The sequence below is a fragment of the Argentina anserina genome, chromosome 3 (assembly GCF_933775445.1).
Source record: "Argentina anserina chromosome 3, drPotAnse1.1, whole genome shotgun sequence".
Taxonomy (NCBI): Eukaryota; Viridiplantae; Streptophyta; class Magnoliopsida; order Rosales; family Rosaceae; genus Argentina; species Argentina anserina.
This window is the reverse complement of record NC_065874.1, coordinates 2801741-2825016: the sequence shown is the minus strand read 5'-3', so window position 1 is coordinate 2825016 and position 23276 is coordinate 2801741. Positions and strand designations below refer to the sequence as shown.

Below are 23276 nucleotides of genomic sequence, written 5' to 3'. Positions count from 1 at the left end.
CATATTTTATGGTTTTTTGTTCCATGCCAAGGTTTTAATTTGATTTCTACCAACAAATGCACATAAAAATTTAACCCTTGAATCAAAATATTGAAAAACCACTCCATGTTTTAAAATATCATACCAGATTTTACTTAGCTGCATGTCAACTGGCAACTGCTAAACAATAGTGAGTGGGAATGTCAAGTAGTAATCAAAAGTTAACGAGCATGGATAATGAACAAGCAATTTTGATGGGATGATAAATGCAATTAGCTGAAATTGCGATACAATAATATCAACATTTGAATTGATGTTTAACGACAAAGTCAGCCACAAAAGACAGGAGTGTTGAGAACTAATGAACTCATGATACATTACTTTACAGAAAAGCAAAAACTATATATGATCACCGTTTACACTAATATGATCCGAATCAAATGCAACTCTATGCTTTACTTTGTTCCTCAATTGGTTAGGCATAATGACCCACATTTGACGATAACTTTTTTTGCATCACAAGCAACAAATAATGAGCAAACCAGACTCTTATGGCAAAATGATAAAATGGGTAGCTAAAACAGTTGCGTAATTTGCCAGCTGCAAAGGTGAGAAATGACTGTGCATTTTTTGTGTATACTGTATAGCACCATAGGGTTCCAAAATAGTAAACGAACTCTTATATTTAGGTCTAGGTCCCCTCTGTCTTGGGAAGATATACTAAAACAGTGAACTGATCTATAGTGTTTTTAGCTGTGCAAGAAACCTATAATATCCCCCCAAAATCAGTGTCTAACTAGGAAGCAACACTGGAATGGAAACCTAATGATATTAATGCAGTTTTATTAAACGGTACAATCATGGAAGCCATAGCCAAAGGAGTTTGACCCTAAACAGAAAACACAAGGGGGCAGTCTCAAATAGGGTCTAATAGAGAATGTAATAAGCACCAGATGAACTTGAGCTTTTCTTTCACAAAAAAGAGAAGGGTCTCTCTGGTGAGTCTGGTCTTTGTGTTTTTAGAGTTCTCTAATAAAATTTTGAGATTTTGATTTAGTAGTAAGAAGAAGAAGAAGAAGAAGAAGGGGATAGGAGTGAGATTTGATGGAGTAGAAGGGGACAGAATAGACATCCGCCCGGAAATACAGGGATGGGAGAGCCGTACAGTTCTCTTCTCACTTTTCAGTCTTTGATTTCTTTTATAGTTTTATTGAGAAAATAAAGATCAAAAAATATTTAACCCCAAAAACACAGCACAGTGAGCACACACTCTCTCTCTCTATTTCTTTCTTTCTTTCACTGTCTTTCTCTGCCACACATCACACCCAGCAGTTGCAGCGTTGCAGAGGCTGCAGCACTGCAGCCCAGCTGCAGAGAGAGACAGACTCAAAGAAATAATATAAAACTTTGGCAAGGAAAAAGATAAAAGAGAGAGAAAAAAAACCGATTTCAAGTTTTTGAGAGTATTCTATTGGGTTGGGTTGGGTGTCTCACAAAGTTTTTAAGATTAAAGCTCTGAGCTTTTTATACACAAAAAAAGAGTGTCTTGGTTTTCTTGGGTGTGTTTTCTTTTAGCAAATGCCTTAAAAATGCAACAAATGAAGCCAGTTGTTGTTGTTTGAGCTTTTGGACGCATCAAAGGCTTGAGTTTTAGCTTCAGCTTTGTCTTGCTGTTTTTGGGTTCTTTGGGAGTTATGGCTGGTCTGATCGATCTGAACAGCACGACGGAGGAGGAGGAGGAGACGCCGTCATCTGGGTCGTCGTCTAATTCTTCTGGCTCTAATGCTTTGATTTCTGGGTCTGTTTGCTTGGAGCTCTGGCACGCTTGTGCTGGCCCATTGATTTCTCTGCCCAAGAAAGGTAGTGTGGTGGTTTATCTTCCTCAAGGCCACTTGGAGCAAGTGAGTGACTTCCCGGCTTCGGCTTATGATCTCCCTGCTCATCTGTTTTGCCGAGTTGTGGATGTTAAGCTTCATGTGAGTGTTTGTAATACTTAAAGTTTGTGTATATTAGGGAGTTTTGGTTTCTGGGTTTTGTTTGTTTTGGGGGTTTAAACAGTTTGTGGTTGCTGTTTTTTTGCAGGCGGAGACTGGCAGTGATGAAGTTTACGCTCAGGTTCAATTGGTTCCTGAAAGTGAGGTGAGGTTTCTTCTGGTTTGATTGGTTGTGTAGTTGAATTTCTTAATGCTGATGATGTTAGTTTTGTGATTTTGGAGTTAAAGTTCAGTTCTTTTAGTCTGTTAGGAGCCGAATCCTAGTTAATTATCAAATGTAATACCATGTTTGTGACCCAATTGGTTATGGATTTAGTTTCATCTGTCATAGAATTTATCATATCACGTTCAGTCCACGTCTGATGCATGATGATGTATCTCTTTGCTGCTCTGGCATTCTGAGATTCAATTGCTAATGCCTGCTTGTTTCCCACTTTTGGCAGTTAACGATTTAAGCAAATTTGTATTGGTTACTTCACATTCATTCAATTTCTTTGGGAATTTTTTTTTTGGGGGGGGGTCTAAGGTTTTCATTTGCTATATTTGTTGTAAATTTGAAACATTTGGTGATTTCAATTTTGCATTTATCTGTGTAGGATTTTGAGCGGAAAGTTGGGGAAGGGGAAACAGATGGGGATGAGGATGCTGAGGCATCAGAGAAATCGACTACTCCCCATATGTTCTGCAAAACCCTTACTGCTTCCGATACCAGCACTCATGGAGGCTTCTCTGTCCCTCGCCGTGCTGCTGAGGATTGTTTTCCTCCCCTGGTACATATTATTTTTCCCCAACATGTGGTTCAGCATATTTTGTATTTCCGTTTACCTCATGTGAAGACAATTTCACATTACATTTTCATCTGTATAGCCTAGTAATATGGATTATGATTGTAGGATTATAGTCAACAAAGACCTTCACAGGAGCTGGTGGCAAAGGATCTGCACGGCCTTGAATGGAGGTTCAGACATATCTATAGGGGTATATGAAAATCTGTTATTGAGGGAACACTAGTGATCTTATTGTTCTTTTCAACTCTGCAAAACACTGGTTTTTCATTTCTGTTCGTTTTTCTTTTGGTTTGAGCAGGGCAGCCACGCAGGCATTTGCTCACCACTGGATGGAGTGCCTTTGTGAACAAGAAGAAGCTTGTTTCTGGAGATGCTGTATTGTTCCTGAGGTACATAAATTGAAGTTGAAGGAACATTGATGTCCTTCTTCACACTTGATCATACTATATTTGTAACAGGGGTGAGGATGGAGAACTGAGGCTTGGAGTTAGAAGGGCAAGCCAAGTAAAAGCTTCTGCTAGTTATCCAACTTCTTGCAGCCAGCATTTAAACTATAACTCCATTACAGAGGTGGTGGATGCTATATCTATGAAGACTGCATTTAATGTCTACTACAATCCAAGGTAGTGTGCCGCCTGCCTTTTTCATCCATTTTCCCATGCTTTAATTTTTTTTATAATATGTTCCTGGACTCCACGGTCCTGAACTTAATATTGGTAATAAATTTTCAAATTGATCTTGTAGAGCCAGTTCGTCAGAATTCATAATACCTTTCCGTAAATTTTTGAGGAGCCTTGGTCATTCCTTCTGTGCTGGAATGAGGTTTAAAATGCGTGTTGAGACAGAAGATGCTGCAGAGCGAAGGTGTGCCATTTTTGAATTAAAAGTTATTTATTGTATTCATCTTGGGGGTTTGCCTATTATATTCATCTTCAAATTTTCTTGTCTCGTTTGGCAGATATACTGGACTGGTAACTGGGATTAGTGAGTTGGATCCCCTAAGATGGACTGGATCCAAGTGGAAATGTCTAGTTGTAAGTATGCCTATCCTATATCTGTCTGATTCTTCTTTAGGAACCTCACTTATCTTGAGTCATCACAGATTTATATGGGGATTTCTGTATCATAAGCTATAACTTTAGCATGCATAACACTTATTCTATACAATTTACATCCAACTCTACATTTTCTTTGAATCTATAAGTGGTGGGGGCATATGCAGAATTCCCCTCTTTGATAGTTTGTATCTAAATTCCGTTGCTTGTATAAGACTTTAAGGCTCATGCATCTAATGTTTAGATATGTTATCTACCCTGCCTCCTGGCATGGAACACTTGATATCAAAATATATATTCCTCTTGTCGTAGCATACAACAAAACATATGGAGTGCATGCCTTCTTCTTTAGCCATGTACACGCTGGTTTTAAACTTTTCTTTTGCTATTGCAGGTAAGGTGGGATGATATAGATACTAGCAAGCAGCATGGCCGGGTTTCCCCATGGGAAATTGAGCCATCTGGTTCAATTTCTAATTCCAGTGGCTTTATGGCATCTGGTTTGAAGAGATCCAGGATGGGCATATGCGCAGAAAAACAAGAATTTCCAGTTCCTTGTATGTATTTCATTCAAATTTGGATGTGTCATCATAATACTTCTGGCAAAGTTACTGATTTCTTTTATTTCAGATGGGATTGGAGCCTCAGACTTTGGGGAATCTTTAAGATTCCAGAAGGTCTTGCAAGGTCAAGAAATTTCTGGTTTTGATACTCCTTTTGGTTCTATAGGGAGTCAAAATCAGCATCCCTCTGAATCGAGGAGAGTCTTTAACGGCTCTATTGGTTCCAGAGGTACTGATCTCAGAAACTCATTTGTGAATTCTGAGATTGCCTCTAAAGGCTTTGGTGAATCTTTCCGATTCCAGAAGGTCTTGCAAGGTCAAGAAATATTTCCAAGCACACCATATGGAAGAGCTCCAGCTACTAACGAGCCTCGTGAATATGGTTGCCCTGGAATCTTTGATGGTTTTCAGGTGCCAAGCTTTAGGAATGGATGGTCTAATATGATGCAGGGCAATAATACACCTATGCACCGAGCTGCCCCTGTACAAGTGTCATCACCATCATCTGTGTTGATGTTTCAGCAAGCTATGAATGCAGGAGCCGAGTTCAATTCAGTTTACAATGGTCATAACCAAAAGGAACAGAGAAGACTGCAACACACTCCTTATTCTGAATCAGATGGCGGAAGGCAAACATCATCCACATTCGGTGAACGAAGCTTCAGCAGGCAAGGGCATGGATCCATAAATTCTTTTAATCAACATGGCATTTCACATCCTCCTCTTTCAAGTCCATCTTCATTGAGAGGCAGTCAAGACATGGTTTCATCGTGCAAAAGTAGCTGCAGACTCTTTGGTTTCTCACTGTCTGAGGAAACACATGCCCCAAATAAAGTGGACAACAACACCTCAGTTCAATTAGAGTCTAATGCTTCTATGTTCCCCAATGTTGAACCCCGATTCAATTCAAAGCCTCCTTTGATGTCTGCAGCAGCTGGAATTCCCTGTACCAAAGTAAGCCGATCACTTTGCTCCCTGAGATTTACTTGTTGATAGTATATTTTATTGTGCAATTTCTCTACGATATGGGTTGTGACCAGTCAAGAATTCTTACTTTCAGGAATGGGCTTTCAACTGGCGTGGAGAAAGGATGGAAAGTTGTTTACAAGGATAGTGAATTAGTGTGACAACGCAGGCCTTGTTGGGATGTTCCACAGAAGTAAGAACTCATAAATCTTTAAATTTTCTGTGTTCTACATCTAAGCGTCAAAAACCATTCTTGTTGATCATCATATTTGAGCCTTTACTTATATACCCATACGGGTACGATTCATATTTTCATATTTTATGTTTGCTGGGCATAGGCTTTTATTTTGTGCTACAGACATTGTTCTGCAGGAAATGCATCACTTTAGCTCTTGGTATAGGCTCTTATTTTCTGCTGTTGACATTGTTCTGCAGGAAATGCTACCACAATATTATGTAAGAAGTATGAGAGTGAAGACTCTTGGCGCCTGAGGTTTTTCTCAGGTTCAAGTATCGTATTTTACGTAAGAACTGTTATGTGGTATAAAAAATATTGTAATTAAGCGCTTTTAGTGACTTTGATTGTATTATTATTAGTTACGCTCTAAGAAATGTTTTGCAGAGAATCATCCATGATTTCCTCTTGCAAGAGGGCCTATCTGAAACTCAAACAAATTCTATCCATTTGGAATTGTTAAATTCTATCCATTATTCGTCCCGACATGATATTATGCTATATTCTTTTTGTTATTCCCATCACATTTGTATGTATTGTAGCTATTGTTTAGAGAATACACCATTTGAAAGCTCCGAATTATTGCTCTGGGTGATTATAGGGAGATGGTATTGGATTGTTCTGCTCACCATTGTAATATTCTTACCCAACACCAGCCAAAACCCTTGATTTTCACCATATTTTAAGAGTATTCCAGTATTCCTAGCTTTCTGGACTAAGACACTTCATTCTCATTCCAATTGGTTGGTGCAAGTTCCATGCGGTCCATTTTATAATTAAAGGTTTGACCCGCACACTATTGGCTTAATGCTTTGCGGGACTTTGTATGATGTCTGTTTCCGAGGGACATTTGATTTTTGAAGCTGGAAGTTCGAATTCCACGATTGGAAGCCTGAAAATGTAGTCGAATTTCTGGAATTTCATGATTCTTTGTAGATAGACAAATGAGGTGCAACAAAATCAGCTCCAAAGTCCATTTCAATAGTTTTGGTGATCGACCTCTATTCATTTCATAGTGAAAGGTACTTGAGAAGGAAAGAAAATATAGACATTGCTGCTGCTAGCGACTTGTTAATATCACTTGTCTTGTTCATGGTCCCTGATTCGTTGTGGATTCAGAATTTCAGATTATATAAAAACAGTAGTCGGCGTGTTTACTGTAGCAAGTTGTGCACTGTGAAAGTGAAACTACTGAGGAGTCAATCCTCCGTGTTCTGTGGTTGAAGATCTTGATTGGTCCTATAATGACAAGCGCGTCTTCTTTTTTTGAACCATTATATCAAATCAGCAAGTCAAACAAGTTTCATTATCTTAACAAAAACATGTGTAAAAGCAAGAAATACCAAGCTTATGGAATACACCATATTTGGAACAATTCATAAATGTGGAAACAAAGTATATCAGCCTTAATTTAACATTCACCTAAAAAGTCACCCATTAAGAAACTAGAAAGCCTTTCTAGCTAGTTTTAGAGTTGCTAGCTAGTCTGATTGATCATTCGTTCCTTAAAATGTATCATTTTACTCAAACCGTAGCATTAGTATAATCATTCGTGTAAAACCAAGAAATTAAGTAAATATGTTGAAAGATGCATTTGTATATGAGTATATGGAGCCAGCCTAAGTTGCTTGTCATTGTCACGCGCATTGCGTAGGTTCTGGAGCCATATATGACTAAACAACGTTTGCCAACCCTTAAAATATCCTTCATGTTTTCACAGAATCAAATTCTTTTTTCTGCATTACTTTCACACGGACTGTCGTATTCTACAACCCTTTTAGTGCTAGAGCAGCATTATTGCACAAAGAGATTGAATAAGGTATGCTGTGGTGGGCTTTGACTGTGGTATAACAATCAATTTCTACTGCATTCAGACTCATGAGTTTGTCTTCTCACTTGCGTAGACGAACCTGCATAGAAGAAGGCTAGCTCCTCGCTGTACGTACGTAGTTGTATCATGATGAGCCTCATCCATATATAGTAGCTTAAGCCAAAGCACTTTTGCAGTTTTGCTATAGCTAAGCTTATTCCAAGTACTTGAGAGTGAGCGGGGGAGTTATGGCTGGAGAGGAAGTAGTGAGTAGTGAAAATACCTCACTTGAATCAACACCAACATGGGCTGTTGCTACTGTCTGCTTAGTTTTGATTTTCATCTCCATTCTCATCGAGCATTTGCTTCATGTTTTAGCCAAGGTTAACTAATTTCCTCTCTTCTTACAGCAATCTATTCGATATATTGGCTATTACATTAGTATGTTTAGTAAATGTATGAGAGTAAGAGACCTTGATAAATCAACCTCTCTTATACTAGTGCATAGGCTGTGTTTGGTAATGCTTTTCACATCAGTGATTATAAGTGAAGCTGCAATCTTGCGTTTGGTAACTCAACTTATCATCTCCGACTTAAAGAAGCCATGACTTTTTCCATCAAAAATGAGAAGTAGGTTCTCCCTTCCTTCTAAAAGCCAGAAGCTCGATCATTACTGTAGTGGAGGTTACTGTAGTTTAATGAAACTTTCGTAATCCCGATGGGTACCCTCATCTCTTTCAACAAATTACGTTGAATTGCCACAGAAACCATTCAAGTCTCTCTCACCCAAGCGCCGCTCTCATTTGTTCGTCAATCCCTCTATCTCTCTTTCTCACTGAACATCTCAGCCCCCTCCCTTTTGTTCATCAAGCAATATCGATCTAACATCAAGGATCCAAGAATCAGCAACTAGGCAACATATATGTGATTCTGGGTAAGTCTATTAACAATTTCAGTTTCAGATTTCTCTAATTTTGTTGTTAATATGGTTTCAAATATATTATGGGTGGCTCTAATTTGTCCTCCATCTTCATAAATATAACAGTTGCCAGAAAACAACAGGGGGTATTAAACTTGACTGGGGGTAGTAAAAATTTACTAAAGTTTACTACCTCTAGTAAATTTATACTGGGGGTATTAAACTTGAAAAACAGTATTTCTAAAGGCCATAACACACCTTAAAACGGAGAAAAATTAACTTAGATGCAAAAAAATAAAGTTTACTGGGGTTAATAAATTTTTTACTAAAGTTTACTACCCTAGTAAATTTATACTAGGGGTATTAAACTTGAAAAACAGTATTTCTAAAGGCTATAACACACCTTAAAACGGAGAAAAATCAACTTAGATGCAAAAAAATAAAGTTTATTGGGGGTAGTAAAAATTTTGGTTTATAGGCTAGGAGTTCATTTATCTAGTGTATGGTTCACGTAAAGTTAAGTACTTGATTGTGTGTTTTCGTTACTTACATGTGCTAGATGGCAAATTCCAAAGAACAAGCGTGTTGGAATGAGTCCTTAGTAGAAGTTTTTGTTGACATATGTATCAAGGAAGTGCATAGAAATTCGAAGCCACAATCTCATTTTACTTCAGAAAGATGGAATACTATAATAACTTCCTTTGTTGAACAAACTGGAAAAGATTTTACCAAAAAACAGCTGAAAAATAAGTGGGATGCCCTAAAAGGTGAGTGGAGACTATGGAAAGATCTAAAGAATAAATATACCGGTTTTTAGTATATAGTTATTTATGGTGTGACAAATAACAATATTAATCACAGGATTGTATTGGGACTATTGATGGAGTGCATATTCCCGCTTCAATAAGTGATGAAGAAAAAGCACCATTCATTAATAGAAAAGGAATACTAACACAAAATGTCATGGCGGTATGCAATTTCGATATGCAATTTATCTTTGTATGTGCTGGTTGGGAAGAGTCTGCTCATGATACAAGAGTGAGGCAATCGGTTCTTCGAAATCCTGAAATGAATTTTCCTCATCCTCCACCAGGTAATATATTAAATTTAGTTAATCTTTGTTGGATATTCATGGTTAAAATGTCATTTTAATACATTTTATTATATAATAATTTTGTAGGTAAATATTATGTTGTGGATTCGGGATACCCTACGATGTGTGGATATTTGGGACCTTATAAAGGATCAAGACAACACTTCTAACAATATCGTAGGCAAGAACGAAGAAATAAAAGAGAATTATTTAACAAAACACACTCTTCACTTAGAGGTGTTATAGAACACACATTTGGAGTTTGGAAAAAAAGTGCAAGATTGTAAAAGACATGCAAGGATATTCATTCGAGAAGCAAGTCAAAATTGTCATTGCTACTATGACACTTCATAATTATATTAGAAGACATGCGCATCGTGATAGACATTTTGTTCGAGGTGAAGAAAGTGAAAATGGTGAAGGAGCTATGGAAGAAGAAGATGATGATGTAGAAGAACAAGACCATCATGGTGCACAAGAAATGGAGACATTAAGAAACAACATTGCTCAAAGTTTGATGGTTGCACGTTTAGAATGAAAATATTTACATTTATGTAGTTACATCTATCCAATATTAATCATATGAAACATTATTATTTTTAAATCAATTTGAAATTATCTTAAATGTCCAAATTAGTCATTTGACAATTAAAAACATAAGCCAACTTGAGTTTACCAAACGTTCTGCCACTAGTTCTGCCACTAAAAGTCACTTATAAAAGCCAGTTTACCAAACACTCAGCTACTTTACTTATCAGCTACTTATTTTCAGAAATAAGTATAAGTCAGCTTATCTAATAAGTCCAGCTGCACCAAACACAGCCATAATCATCCCTCTTTAATTTCTTGCAGTATTTTAACAAGATAAGGAGGAAGTCTCTCATTCTCGCTCTTGACAAGATAAAATCAGGTAATCAACTATACGCTTTAGCTAAAACTGATCGATCTACGTCACACACACACATATATAAGTAGAATAGACTACACAAATCACTCCATAATTGGGTCCACTTGAATCACGTTAACACTCCCCCTCAAGTTGACGCATACACATCAACTATGCCCAACTTACTAAGTGAGTCATAAAAGGTCTTCTTAGACACTCATTTTGTGAGCATATCGGCAAGTTGCTCTTCTGTAGGAACAAAAGGAAAGCTAATAATTTTAGCATCTACCTTCTCTTTTATAAAGTGACGATCAACCTCCACATGTTTTGTACGACCATGTTGCACAACATTCTGTGAAAAATCAATAGCTGCCTTGTTGTCACAGTATAGCTGCATAGCACATTTATGCTTAATACCCAAATCTTGTAGCAAATTTCTAAGACATAACAATTTGCACACTCCTTGAGCCATACCTCTTGTAACGACCCTAAAATTTTGAGTCTGGAAACTCAAAATTTTAAAGTCGTTAAACATCAAAACAATCTCAACGAATTGAAATTATTAAAAATGCCACAGCGGATCATCTATGAGTTCAAAATACAACTCAGTCAAACCGATTATTACAAACCAAATTTATAATTCGACATTACATAAGATGGAAATGTAATAATCCTCACAATCTCTCACAAAGCTCACAAATAAATCCACTCCAGTTCTCACACACAAATCCACGCTAGAAACCTTACCACAAACAGGATACGAACGACTTCGAGTCTTCGGAGTCGTAACTCAATCTCCACTAATCAGCACCTGCGGAATTATCCTCTACACCATCGAATTGGTGCACCGGGATTGTAAACACAAACCCGGTAAGCTTATAGCTCGTATGAGTAAAATGACAATATAATTCGCATATCATTATATACGAAAAATCACAAATCAACAAATATAAATGCCCTCATGAGTCAATGGACGACCCATCTGGTTGTCCCAAAAATATATGAAATGAAAGTGCTCATGAGAAATCGGGCAACCCTTTTGGTTACCCAAAAAACATTTATAATACAGGTACTAATGAACGCTGGTACACATCCGTTACCCCTCACGTAGTACACCGCTGATATTGGGTAACCACCTGCTACCCAACATCCAAAACAATCCGAGTACTCATGAGCAGATAACCACCCGTTACCTCACATGTAGTACTACGGCAGACACACTAGAGCTCTAACTGTATCGTAACTTTCGCCCGGCCAAAGGCTAGTTTCCGACTTGCCAAACACGTACAATAATCTCACATCATATTGTACCAAACATCAGGTCCGAAGACAAATCACATATTAACAATCTCCATGTTAAATCACGTACAATAATCTCACATCATATTGTACGAATCAAAATCACATGCTCGATAAAATCTTGTCATCAATATGACATCATCACGATAAAATCATAACAGTATATTATATAACAAACTATATATATATATATGTATTTATTGACCATTAATACAATATATATATATATAATCCACTATATCATATACATGTCATAATTTATAAACACGTCCGAAAACAAAACGTTTAACAAACTTCATATTAAAGTCATGTACAAACTAATACACGTGCTCGTCATCGAAATGACTAATTTCAAATGAATTCATAACAGTATATAATATAGCAAATTATATATATCTATATATGTACTTATTACCATTTATACAATATATATGTAATCCACTATATCGTATACATGTCGTATTTCAATATTTAATCTCTTGCAAAAATCTTGAAATCACCGCAAGGGTGGATTCATAAATATGTGAGATTTTACTCACCTTATCGACTCGAGCGTAATTCCACAATTTCCGAAGATAATTCATTTCCTTGATTTATCGATCACCTTGAAAGGATAAGAAAAGAATTTAGAAACGTTTCGTAAACCTTTAAATGCTGTAACAGTAATAATTGGTTACTGTTCAGCAATTTCGGTTTTATGAATTTACTGTTCACTATTCACGTATTTACTGTTTATGTATTGATGTATAAATACACATCCAAATACGTATCTCTGTACGAGTACATACTGTTTACGTATTTTCTGTACGTATAAATACTATTCAAATGTACGTACTGTCTCAGTAAATAATAATTACCGAATTACCCTTCTAAAATTACTTTTTACTTTTACTAAAAATAATTTATATTTACAATTACCGTACGTAAATAAAATTTACATTTACATTTACCGTACGTAAATAAATTACAAAATTACCCTTCTGGAAACACTGTTCACGCCGCCGCACGTGGTGGCGTGTGCGGTACACGCGCCACCTCCGGCAGGCCGCGCCGACACCCCCAACGGCGCGTATCACGCCATCGCCACCTCATTTCTCTCCTTTTCTTCCTCCTCTTCCTCCCCACGGCCTCACGCCGCCCCTAGACCCTCCCACGCCCTGACACGCGCCGCCTAAGGCGGCGGTACCTTCCCATCATCTCCAACCTCCGATCTCCACCAAAACATCACAAATCCACACAATAATTCAACAACAACATCACAACAACCAACCTAGGCTATCCTCACCTCGATTTGAACTCGAAAACTACCGGAGACGAGCTTAGATGCGGCGGTGAGAAAAGCAGAAACTTGGAGACGTTCGAGCGGCTTCGCGACGGCGGGGCACGGGCTGGCGAGCTAGAGGGTGGCTGTGGGAGTCCTTGCGACGATGTTGGGCTGGGCGGTGCACATCACGGCGGCTCGGAGGGTGGCAGATCGGCGAGAGAATTTTCGGAGGGTGAGAGAAGGAGAATCAGGGAGAGAGAGAGTGAGGGAGGCGGAGAGAAGAGAGAGAGAGAGTGAGGGGTTTCCAGTTTTGGAAACCCTAGCTGATAAAACATCATTTTTATACTAGTTTCCAAAATCGGAAACAACTTCTATCATTAATAACTTTTACATACATCGTCCGATTAGAACGCGTCACATACCCACGAACTCGTATCGACGAGCCCTACAACTTTCGTGAAGGAAGTTTTCGCAACCGAGCGACGGAGTAAAAGTCGATATATACGTTGCGGAAGTGTAACGTTTTTCTAATTAATCGTTCCGAGAACGTTTCCGTTTTTCGCTTCGTAACATCGCAAAACAATCAAATTCATTTATTTGAATTTCGCAACTTTATAGAATTCAAATCAAACCAAATATTGTTTTGAAAATTAGGGTTATTACACCTCTATACTCTGCTTCAGCACTATATCGAGCTACCACTTTTTGTTTCTTACTCTTCCACGTAACAAGATTACCCCCAACAAAGGTAAAGTACCATGATGTGGATATCTGATCTGTAATATTTCCAACCCAATTTGCATATGTGAAGCCACAAACCTCAAGGATATTATTGTGATTAGAAAACATTACTCCTCTCCCTGGAGCTAACTTCAAGTACCTCAATATCCTTACAACAACATCCATGTGGTCCATACTGGGATTATGCATGAACTAACTCACTACACTTACCGCATACGCAACATCTGGTCTGGTATGTGATAAATAAATCAGACGTCCAACTAACCTCTGATAACGAGTTTTTTTCAGTAGGCACTTGATCTGGATACTCTGCTAACCGATGGTTCTGCTCAATATGATTATCAATGGGAGTGCAATCAAACATACATGTCTCTGTTAGTAGATCAAGGATGTACTTCCTCTGACATAAATATATACCATCACTTTCCCGGGCTACCTCAATGCCCAAGAAGTACTTGAGTGTACCTAGGTCCTTCATCTCAAACTTTGTAGCTAGCTGTTTATGTAATTTATCCACCTCAACAGTATCATTCCCAGTAACTACCATATCATCAACATATATAATTAGGGTTGTTACCTTCCTTTACTGATGTCTGAGAAAAAATGTGTGGTCTGAATTACTTTATCTGTAACCAATTTTCCTCATGAATTGTGAAAATCTTCCAAACCAAACACGAGGTGACTGTTTAAGACCATACAAAGACTTTCTCAATCTGCATACAAAGTTACTTGGAGAAGCGACCACATATTCAGGCGGAAGATCCATGTATACTTCCTCTATAAGTTCTCCATGAAGGAATGCATTCTTAACATCAAACTGTCTAAGTGGCCAGTTTAAGCTAGCAGCAAAGGAGAGCAATATCCGAATAGTGTTTATCTTTGTAACATGGGCAAATGTCACATCATAGTCTATGTCATATGTCTGGGTGAACCCCTTTGCTACTAGGCGTGTTTTGTACCGGCTCACTGACTCATATGGATCATGCTTCACTGTAAACACCCAACAACATCCCACAGCCTTCTTGCCATGTAGTGGAGATACAAGCTCCCAAGTATTGTTCTTTTGTAATGCTTCCATCTCTTACTCCATTGCTTTCCTCCATTTTGGATCTCCCAATGCATCCTGCACTTTGTTATGTATTGATACAGTAGATATTTGAGTCACAAATGATTTATATGACTTAGACAATCTTTTGGTAGACATAAAATTTGCCACATGATACTTAGCTTTAGACTGAAGGGTAGGTTCATATTTTTTTGTTGGCTGACCCCGAGTAGACCTATTTGGCAAGCATATTGTCTACTATTAGCCTCACTAGTATTAGCCCTAATAGAATGACTAACCTCAAATAAGTAATCTTTTGTACCAAAAGAGCATTGGTCAGGTGTATAAACAATAGTACGAGAGACATGAGGGGCAGTTGTGTTGTCATCTTCTGGTACCTGAATCTCTAGAATGACTACACCGGAATCATCCATTGGTACTTGTGTAGCTGACACATTTGTAATCTCAACTGAACCTGTCACCATATCTAATGGCTCACTAATCTTCAAAATATGAATTTTCTCCCTGAAGAGCAGTATCAAAAGAGGTAAAATAGCTCATGTCCTCAAAGAAAGTAACATCCATAGTGACATAGTACTTCCTGGTAGGTGGATGATATCACTGGTACCCTTTCTGATGTCCGCCATACCCAACAAACACACATTTAACTGCCCGTGCATCCAACTTAGACTTCTGATGTTTTGAAAGATGGACAAAAGCAAAACAACCGAAAACACGGAAAGGAAAATTATGAAAAGAGGGTAATGAGACATGAGAGGTAAACACCTCATATGGAACTTTTCCCTGAAGGACACGAGATGGAAGACGATTAATGAGGTGGGCGGAAGTTATGACAGCATCACCCCAAAGGTATTTAGGCATATGGGCACTAAAAAGAATACACCGAGCCATATCAAGTAAATGATGATTTTTCCTTTAAGAAACTTCATTCTGCTCAGGTGTGTAAGGACACGTTGTTTGATGAACAATTCCTTTTGTATTAAAGAACTCGTGAAAGACACGATTCACATATTCCCCCAATTATTAGAGCGAAGAACTCTAATTATGGCATTATATTGTGTTTGGACAGTGGTATAGAAGGCTTGAAAAGCTGAAAAAATCTCATCTTTAGTTTTCAGGAGAATAATCCATGAAATACGTGTGCAATCATCAATAAATGACACATAATACCGCATTTCTGACACAGTTGAATCTTTGGAGGGTCCCCAGACATCATAATGAATTAATTTAAAAGGAAGAATACTTTTATTAGAAATACTAGGGGAATAAGTAGATCGATGACTCTTACCTAAAACACATGTCTCACAACGTAAAAAAGACTCATCCACACTAATAAACATAGTAAACATGGATTTTTTCATAACACTAAAAGATAGATGCCCTAAGCGACGATGTCATAACCAAACTTCCCTTAGCTTGTCAGAAGTGGAGATTAAAGCGGTACGAGACTGTGCCCCTGATTTTTTCCCTGCATATTTCTGATCCAGATGAAACAACCTGCTCCTCAGATACCCTCGACCAATTAACTCCCCGGTGAGAAGATCCTGAAATATCACATACATAGGAAAAAATGTCACATAACACTTAGCGTCAGTGTTCAATTGTGGGACAGATACCAAATGATGAGATAAAACAAGTACATATAACACATTGTGAAACTCTATTGTAGAAGTAATACGAACTGACCATTTCCCTAACACGGGGAATGCCTCACCATTCGCATTAGTAACATAGGGTACTGGTGGAGGAGACAATATGGTAAAATAAGATTTGTCATAAGTCATATGATCAGACGCACCAGAATCAATAATCCATTTATCAAAACCAACAATGTTAGAAATATTTAAAGCCATACCAATTTTACTACGACCAGCTATGGATGCGGTACATATTGCTCCTCATGCTGTATGATGATCATGTCCAACCACACCATATATATTTGGTTCTTGAACTAATTGAATAGTTGCTTTCGCTTTGGAACGAGAATTTGGCCTCTTAGGCCTAAGGTGTGGATACAACTTCCAACAGGTCGCACGAGCATGGTTAGTATCATGACAATAAAAGTAAGGAGGACGGGGCTGATTCCCGAAGCCGGGTGGTGGTTCTTGCCGATGAAGTGGAGCTGAAGTTGCCTGCTAAGATTAGAGTCAGACTTATATACTAATGACTCTATTTTTTCATGTTGCATCACCAAAGCTGTGCACATTAACTCATGAACCTGTATGAAATTAGAGTCATTAGTATATAAGTCTTCTAGCGTCTTCCATATTTCCTGCGCAGTGTCACATGCCTCCACCAGATCAACTATCTCTTCATTCATAGCTTTCCGCAAGACTGACATTACAAGACCATCATCGTCGTCCCACTTAGTGTAGGCAACAATATCATCCGCACTATGAGCCTTAGTTACTCCGGTTACATGCCCCATCTTGTGCATTCCTCGAAGATGAGCTGACATAATTCTCTTCCATTTATGGAAATTGGTATTATTGAGTTTGGCTCCCCCGAAGGAACTACTTTCAGAATTCTTGACAGATACTTTGATAGGAGCACTTTGTGCGACGTTTTTAACATGTTTTTACCTCAATTTGTACTTTGCTTACCCCTTATTGTTGTACTATTGAGTCATTAAGTCGTAGTAAGAGTCTTGAGTGGTATTGGATGCATTTTTGTGCTTACATAAGTTAAAAACGCATAATTTGTCTAGAGTCCTAGTTTGACTAGGAATCCTTGTTAGGTTTTGAAACTAATTATCTCTTACTTATGATTTTATTTTCTTATTTTCAGATTGGATTGAAGAGATAATTAAAGAAAAAAAAGATGGAGCCAAGTCATGCAACAATTAAATAGAAGATGATCATTAAAGGCATAAAACATGGCATGTTTTAGGGATTAAAGCATGGCATGTTTTAGGGATTAAAGCATAGCATGTTTTAGGAAATAAAACATGGCATGATTTAAGGGATTCAAGCATGACATTATTATAGAAAGAAAGAAGCAATTTCAAACCCTCCATCTTTCCTCTATATATACATGACTTCACCTCTCAAATATCATGACTTCTCATTAGCATTCAAGAGCCAAAACTCTACCAAAACACCACCATAAACTTCCCTCACAAATTAGCCAAGCTGTCCACCCCGAAACCATCATCATCTCCACCGAGTTTCACCATTGAAGACACACCTCCAAGGTTCCTACAACGTGTGATTCTCGCAACTCATCTCCATGGCTTCGTCTATTTGTGTTAATCTACAATTCTTTGTCTATGAAGATTGTAAGTTGTTATTTATGTGGAAATATTGGTTTTGTATTTGTTTTAAATTTCAGTTGTATTTGATATTTTTTTAGACTATGCCAAATCTATGTTCTTATAATTAATGAGTTTGTATTTCTATTGTTGTGTTCTAATCATCTTTCTCATATTTTTAGATAATTTTCAGATATGTGCATATGAATTTAGTGGTTGGATGCAATCCCTAAGATTGTGTTTGAGTGCTAGATTCATCAACCATATTGACACAAATCGAATCATGCCCTAAGTAGGTTCGGTTTGTGTTGATTAAAAGTGGTAAAAATTCTGGAAATTTGCATGTGAAACCATGGTGGGTGACGCCACACATGAAACATGTCTCCAACAAAGATTTGGTGCTTAAATGTAATCTTGTTTGATTTCTACTCTAAGTGTTATTGAATTCGATTGCATGCAAATTTAGATTAGGCCCTAAGTCAGTCTAAATGTTAATTGAAATCTTGCATGATTAGATGATCCCCTAAGGCTCTAATTGTATTGGTGTCTAAAAACTATGTAATTGGTTGAATTAGAAGGCATGATAGGTTCGAACTTGTAATTATGTGGTGTAATGGTAAATTTGGTTTAAGTTTGTTAAAGAGAAGTCGATCATGTAAATAGTAATTTAGGTTTTATTTTAGTAGTTAATAATCAATCTCAAACCCCCCATTATTTGTTAACACTAAAAGTTTAGAGTTCCCTTCAATTCCCGGGAAAGAACGATCCCTGCTTATTTTATACTAACGATGATGTTTTACAGGGTTTATTATAGACGTTATAACAAAACGCTTTATCATACTTCAAGCTTCTGAACATCAGTGACCTGAGAACTTTCTTCTTCTCTTCCAGAACCCATTGTAAAATAATCAAGAAATCAGTAGTTATGCATCGGAAACAAAAAACTGAAATGAACATGTCTCGGGTGCACTTGCACTGTCGGTGAATGTGCACGGCCTCTAGTGCACTGTCATTGGTTCACTTGCACTGTCGGTAAACATGCACTGACGAACCCAAAAAAAAAAAGATGGATGGAAGTTGTATCCACTCGAGAGAGAGAAAAACAAGGGGAACACCAACCCGAGTCTTTCTCAATATCCAAAACAGAGACTTTGGTTCTTCTTGGTTTATCTAGAACCTTTCAAGCTTTGGTGTTTCTGGGTGTAATGTCCACTACTCAGAGGGGGTCTTTCAAGGTTGAGAGGCCTCTCTTTGTCAATTCCAACCCCAAGCGTTCTGTAAAGTCCAAGTCTTGACCAGTCGAAGAGGGACGTCGAACCAGACGAACGTCGGCGTTCTGGAAACTCAGTCGGAAAGAAGCTGCACAGGCTGAGCCGAAACGTCTCCAAGGCAATCGAGTCGCTCAAGAACTCGCTGAATCTCAACTCGGCTACTAAGAGTGACATCGTCGAAGATCGAGTGCGACACCACCTCCTCTCCACCGCGTCGTTGGATTTGAGATTGACGGGTTCACAGGTGGTGGTCAAGGCTGCGGTGAAGGTGGACGAATGCGGTGCGAAGTTCAGGATTTCGCCGCCGGCGAGCTTTGATGGGAATAGCTTCTGCAAGACAACTGCCGGGCCGTATGATCCGCAGGTGACTACGCTGCTGCAGGTTGCCAATAACACAAACCCATAAAAACAGAGGATGAAAAAATTGGCTCTGATGCCAAGTAGAATAGACTGAATGCTTCTTGTATTTTGGATGATTAATTCTTACACTGAAATGTTCTATAAATAAACTAACAAGAGTACAGCTACCAAAAATCACTCCCTAATTGGCTCTCCTTGAATCACGCCTTAATTGGCTCCTTGAATCACGCTAACTATATATATATATATATATCCTTGCTCTTTTATCTGATCTCTTAAACTTAATGAACGTGTGATGTCACTACAACAAAACACATGATTTCCGACCCTGGAAATGGTCAAAAAAAAACCCTCATTTAGTCGTTAAAACTCTTTCCGACTAAATAAATATGGTCGGGCTTGGTCGGTACTACCTCGGTCACAAATGTTTTTTTCCGACCATTTTGGTAAGAAATAATAGTCATTTACGACCAAAAGTTACTGTCGGAAACTCCGTCGGAAATGTCACTATTTCCGACCAAAAAAACCTCGTCGGAAAATGATCAAGAATAATATCATTTCCGACTAATTGTTTCCGACCATATCATTGTTGAAATATTTATTTCTAACCATTTAGTTCCGACCCCGTGTTTTATCGGATTGTTTTTTGCATTAATTATTTCCTGGTGTTTCGTCGGAAATTTCTATAGTTACTAAAGTTTAGAAGACCAATACTACAATTTTTTATGGTTTTTTTGGTTTTCTATTTAGAGAAACCTTAATGGTACCATGAAATATTATTAATAAAATGATGACATAGTAGTATACTTGGTCACAGGGACATAAAAGAGCATATATTTTTTGCTTTTATTTCTTAAATTTAAAACATGGAGCAATCATAAATCTGGGGAATACACAAAACCAAACATCTACGTGCAATTCCCCTCTTTTGTTAAGCATTCAGTATCTCATCATACGAACATTTCTCTAAGCTTATCTTGTAGCTTATACGTCATTTGAAAGCAACTTCATGGATCCAACGAATAGCTAAAGTTTGTTGACGATCCCTGGCTATTGCTGCAACAATGTGTAGAAAATGCATGAAATTCTAAAATAACCATCCACTTTAACAAGAAAAAAAAAGCAGAACAATAATAAATGGATCAGAAACACCTGGCTTGGTATCTCTCTCTAAAACAGAGATGCAATAGCTCAATTATTTCAACTTCGATCATCTGGGGAAAATGTGTCTGCAATGCCCAAAGAAGACGAATATTCATGATGATCATCTGTTTTTTTTTTTACCTTGCTGGCTGTCATAAAAAAGCCATCACCTTTCTTTCATGTAGTTGAGAGTAGAGACTGAAAAATTATTTGTCGATCTCTACGAAACTACACAAGCTGGGCAATGTGGTTTGCCTATCCACATCCACAATCCCTCCAATCCAGTTCCCCTTGGTCCGTTCGTCACTCGATGCCTCGATCGACCTTGCAACAAACCCTAGCAAACACATGCAGATCGATTTGGCCAGGCGTTCTGGGATTAGCCACTGTTGCTAGAGATCGGGAAGTAATCTGAGTTGGGTCCATAGTTGGTTAGTGGCTACGTCTGATCTGGTGTTGCAAGGTCGACGCAGGTCCGGTAGTGCTCCGGCGTGCTTCGGTCCCGATTTTGCTTATTGATCGATCGGTTTGAAGAAGAGAGCGGAAGAGAGAAGGAGAGGAAAAGAAAAATGGTTAACTTACTTTAGTGGTGGAAGAGCCAGAGAAAGGAAAAGAAGAAACCGTGTAACTGTGTAAGTAGTGGGATTTAGAGACAGTTTTTTTTCCTTTCAAACTTACAATGTGGGGATGTAACTTCGACTTTTTTTTGTTTTTTTCTGATGCAATTTAATAACTATTTATAATTTAATTAAACAACACTACCATAATCAACATGTTACATACGAAGAGAAAACTTACAGTAACAAGGTGAGGTGAGAGACTTTTTTTTGTGTGTTTTATTTCATTTATTTAATTTAATTTTGTTAACATTGCTCAAGATTTTAGATAAAACTAGTCGCTAATCAAATAGAAAGGACTAAAACCTAGAGAACTAGTCGCGTCGGTGTACTACGAGGATTAATAATTTTTTAAATTTTATTTTTATTACACACAAATATATATATATATATATATATATATAAAAGGTATTATATTGTTAAAAATGGCGAAAATATTGAAATAAAGAATATTAGTGCAGTATTGCCTAGCGCCTAGGTGGGAACTAGGCAGACCTATAGGAGATTTTTATAACCTTGATATTGATTAATTGTACTTGAAAGTATTTTAACATATGAGGGTTATATTGGTAAAAAAAATCAGTTATGGAGAATGAGCTCTATAAGTGTACGTGTGGGTGTGTGTAAATATATTTATATTCACCAAGAACAATAACATTTCATTGATCACTAAAAGGAATGTACCAACATGAACACAAGACAATGAAGATGCCCTCTTTGGACTACGATATAATTGAATGTAAATGTGTTATCGGCACTATACTTAAATATTCGACGATTTTCCAAGACAAGCAAATCCTATCGAAAGTAACTACGAATTTTTTTTAAACAAGTTTTGCAGCCAATCACCTAATAAAACACATTCTCCAATTATTAGGCACTCCCCAATTTGCATCAACAAATATTATGGCATTCCAGTTCTCTATTTTGCACTTTATTTGCTTATCTAAGTAAAAAATTTAAAGTTATTATACTATGTCATGTGACTCTCTTTCGATAAATTAAAAACAATTATTCACATAAAAATAACTACGTAGTTTTTTGACAACTATATGACCAAATAGAAACTATTCAAAAATGTTTTTTTTTCTGGCGACTTTCCGACCAAACAAAATATCATCCAAAATGACTATCTTTTTTCCAACAACTTTCCGACAAAACATAAACTTGGTAGTATTTATTTATTTCCAACCAAATTTCCGACGGATTAACAGCTCGTCGAAAATAAAATTCGACCAAAAATTGTATCTCCGACGGATAAGTGTATTTGGTCGGAAATACCATTATTACCGACCAAAAGAGACATTAGTCGGAAATCCGTGGTCGGAAAAGGGTGTTATTGTTGTGATCTTCATTGTCTCTAGAGTTGATACTGCTGGGGTTCATTTCTTTGCTGCTAACCGTGGGGGAAAAACCAATTGCCAATATCTGCATCCCTAAATCAGCCGGAGAGTCTTTTCTTCCTTGCCAGAGCTACACCTTGAGTGAAGATATTGTTGAGGAAACCAAATGTGCTGAGCAGGGAAAGGTTTCATTGATGTCGAGGTCTGGTGCAAATGAGCTCCAATACTTTATATTCGTGCTCGCAATGTTCCATGTCGCCTCTTGCTTTCTCACTTCCGCTCTTGGTATGGCAAGGTAAGCATATCATTACATTTTCGAACTAACGTGCAATTTCGAGTCCTGAAATTTAACGTTATGATGGTGATCGAAGACAAAGAATGATTCACATATGTTTCAGTCTATTCTGAATATCTAGAGGACCTTTGCCAATTTTAACCCAAATTAACAATCTTCGTTTCCTTTTTTTGTGTGATTAATTAAATTAACATAATCACTGGAATGCAAATAGTGTGTTTTGACCAGTTAACCAATTCAATGCAATGTAAATAATGTGCAGATCCAAGGAGATTTCAGCTAGCACACCAAACCTCATTTGGGAAACGGCATTTGAAATGTTGGAGTGACCACAGAATA

General features: G+C 37.6%; 2 protein-coding genes and 1 non-coding gene across 3 annotated transcripts; 2 read left to right on the top strand and 1 right to left on the bottom strand.

Annotated features, from left to right (window-relative positions):
• Positions 1-1252: 1252 nt before the first annotated feature.
• LOC126789466 (auxin response factor 3) lies at positions 1253-6049 on the top strand. Its single transcript, XM_050515618.1, has 12 exons — positions 1253-1955; positions 2062-2118; positions 2570-2743; positions 2867-2951; positions 3060-3150; positions 3220-3384; positions 3506-3625; positions 3720-3795; positions 4211-4373; positions 4447-5333; positions 5440-5538; positions 5781-6049. The coding sequence occupies exons 1-11, from the start codon at positions 1674-1676 to the stop codon at positions 5491-5493; spliced, it is 2154 nt and encodes a 717-aa protein (XP_050371575.1). The 5' UTR covers positions 1253-1673; the 3' UTR covers positions 5494-5538; positions 5781-6049.
• A 1550-nt stretch (positions 6050-7599) lies between these two features.
• Positions 7600-22941, top strand: LOC126785699 (MLO protein homolog 1-like). Its single transcript, XM_050511323.1, has 3 exons — positions 7600-7773; positions 10255-10312; positions 22664-22941. Exons 1-3 carry the CDS (start codon positions 7639-7641, stop codon positions 22939-22941), a joined length of 471 nt encoding a protein of 156 aa, XP_050367280.1. The 5' UTR covers positions 7600-7638.
• LOC126789640 (small nucleolar RNA Z103) lies at positions 20677-20781 on the bottom strand. The gene has a single exon (XR_007671556.1). It is a non-coding gene; the product is annotated as a small nucleolar RNA Z103 (small nucleolar RNA).
• Positions 22942-23276: the final 335 nt, after the last annotated feature.

What these genes read in the sequence shown, in the direction of transcription:
- LOC126789466 (XM_050515618.1), top strand. Translation starts at nt 1,674, where the DNA reads ATGGCTGGTCTGATCGATCTGAACAGCACGACGGAGGAGGAGGAGGAG. An exon ending in AATTGGTTCCTGAAAGTGAG is followed by an intron (nt 2,119 to 2,569) that starts GTGAGGTTTCTT and finishes TTATCTGTGTAG; the next exon opens with GATTTTGAGCGGAAAGTTGG. An exon ending in CCAAGTGGAAATGTCTAGTT is followed by an intron (nt 3,796 to 4,210) that starts GTAAGTATGCCT and finishes TTGCTATTGCAG; the next exon opens with GTAAGGTGGGATGATATAGA.
- LOC126785699 (XM_050511323.1), top strand. Translation starts at nt 7,639, where the DNA reads ATGGCTGGAGAGGAAGTAGTGAGTAGTGAAAATACCTCACTTGAATCA. An exon ending in TGCTTCATGTTTTAGCCAAG is followed by an intron (nt 7,774 to 10,254) that starts GTTAACTAATTT and finishes AATTTCTTGCAG; the next exon opens with TATTTTAACAAGATAAGGAG. An exon ending in TCTTGACAAGATAAAATCAG is followed by an intron (nt 10,313 to 22,663) that starts GTAATCAACTAT and finishes CATTGTCTCTAG; the next exon opens with AGTTGATACTGCTGGGGTTC.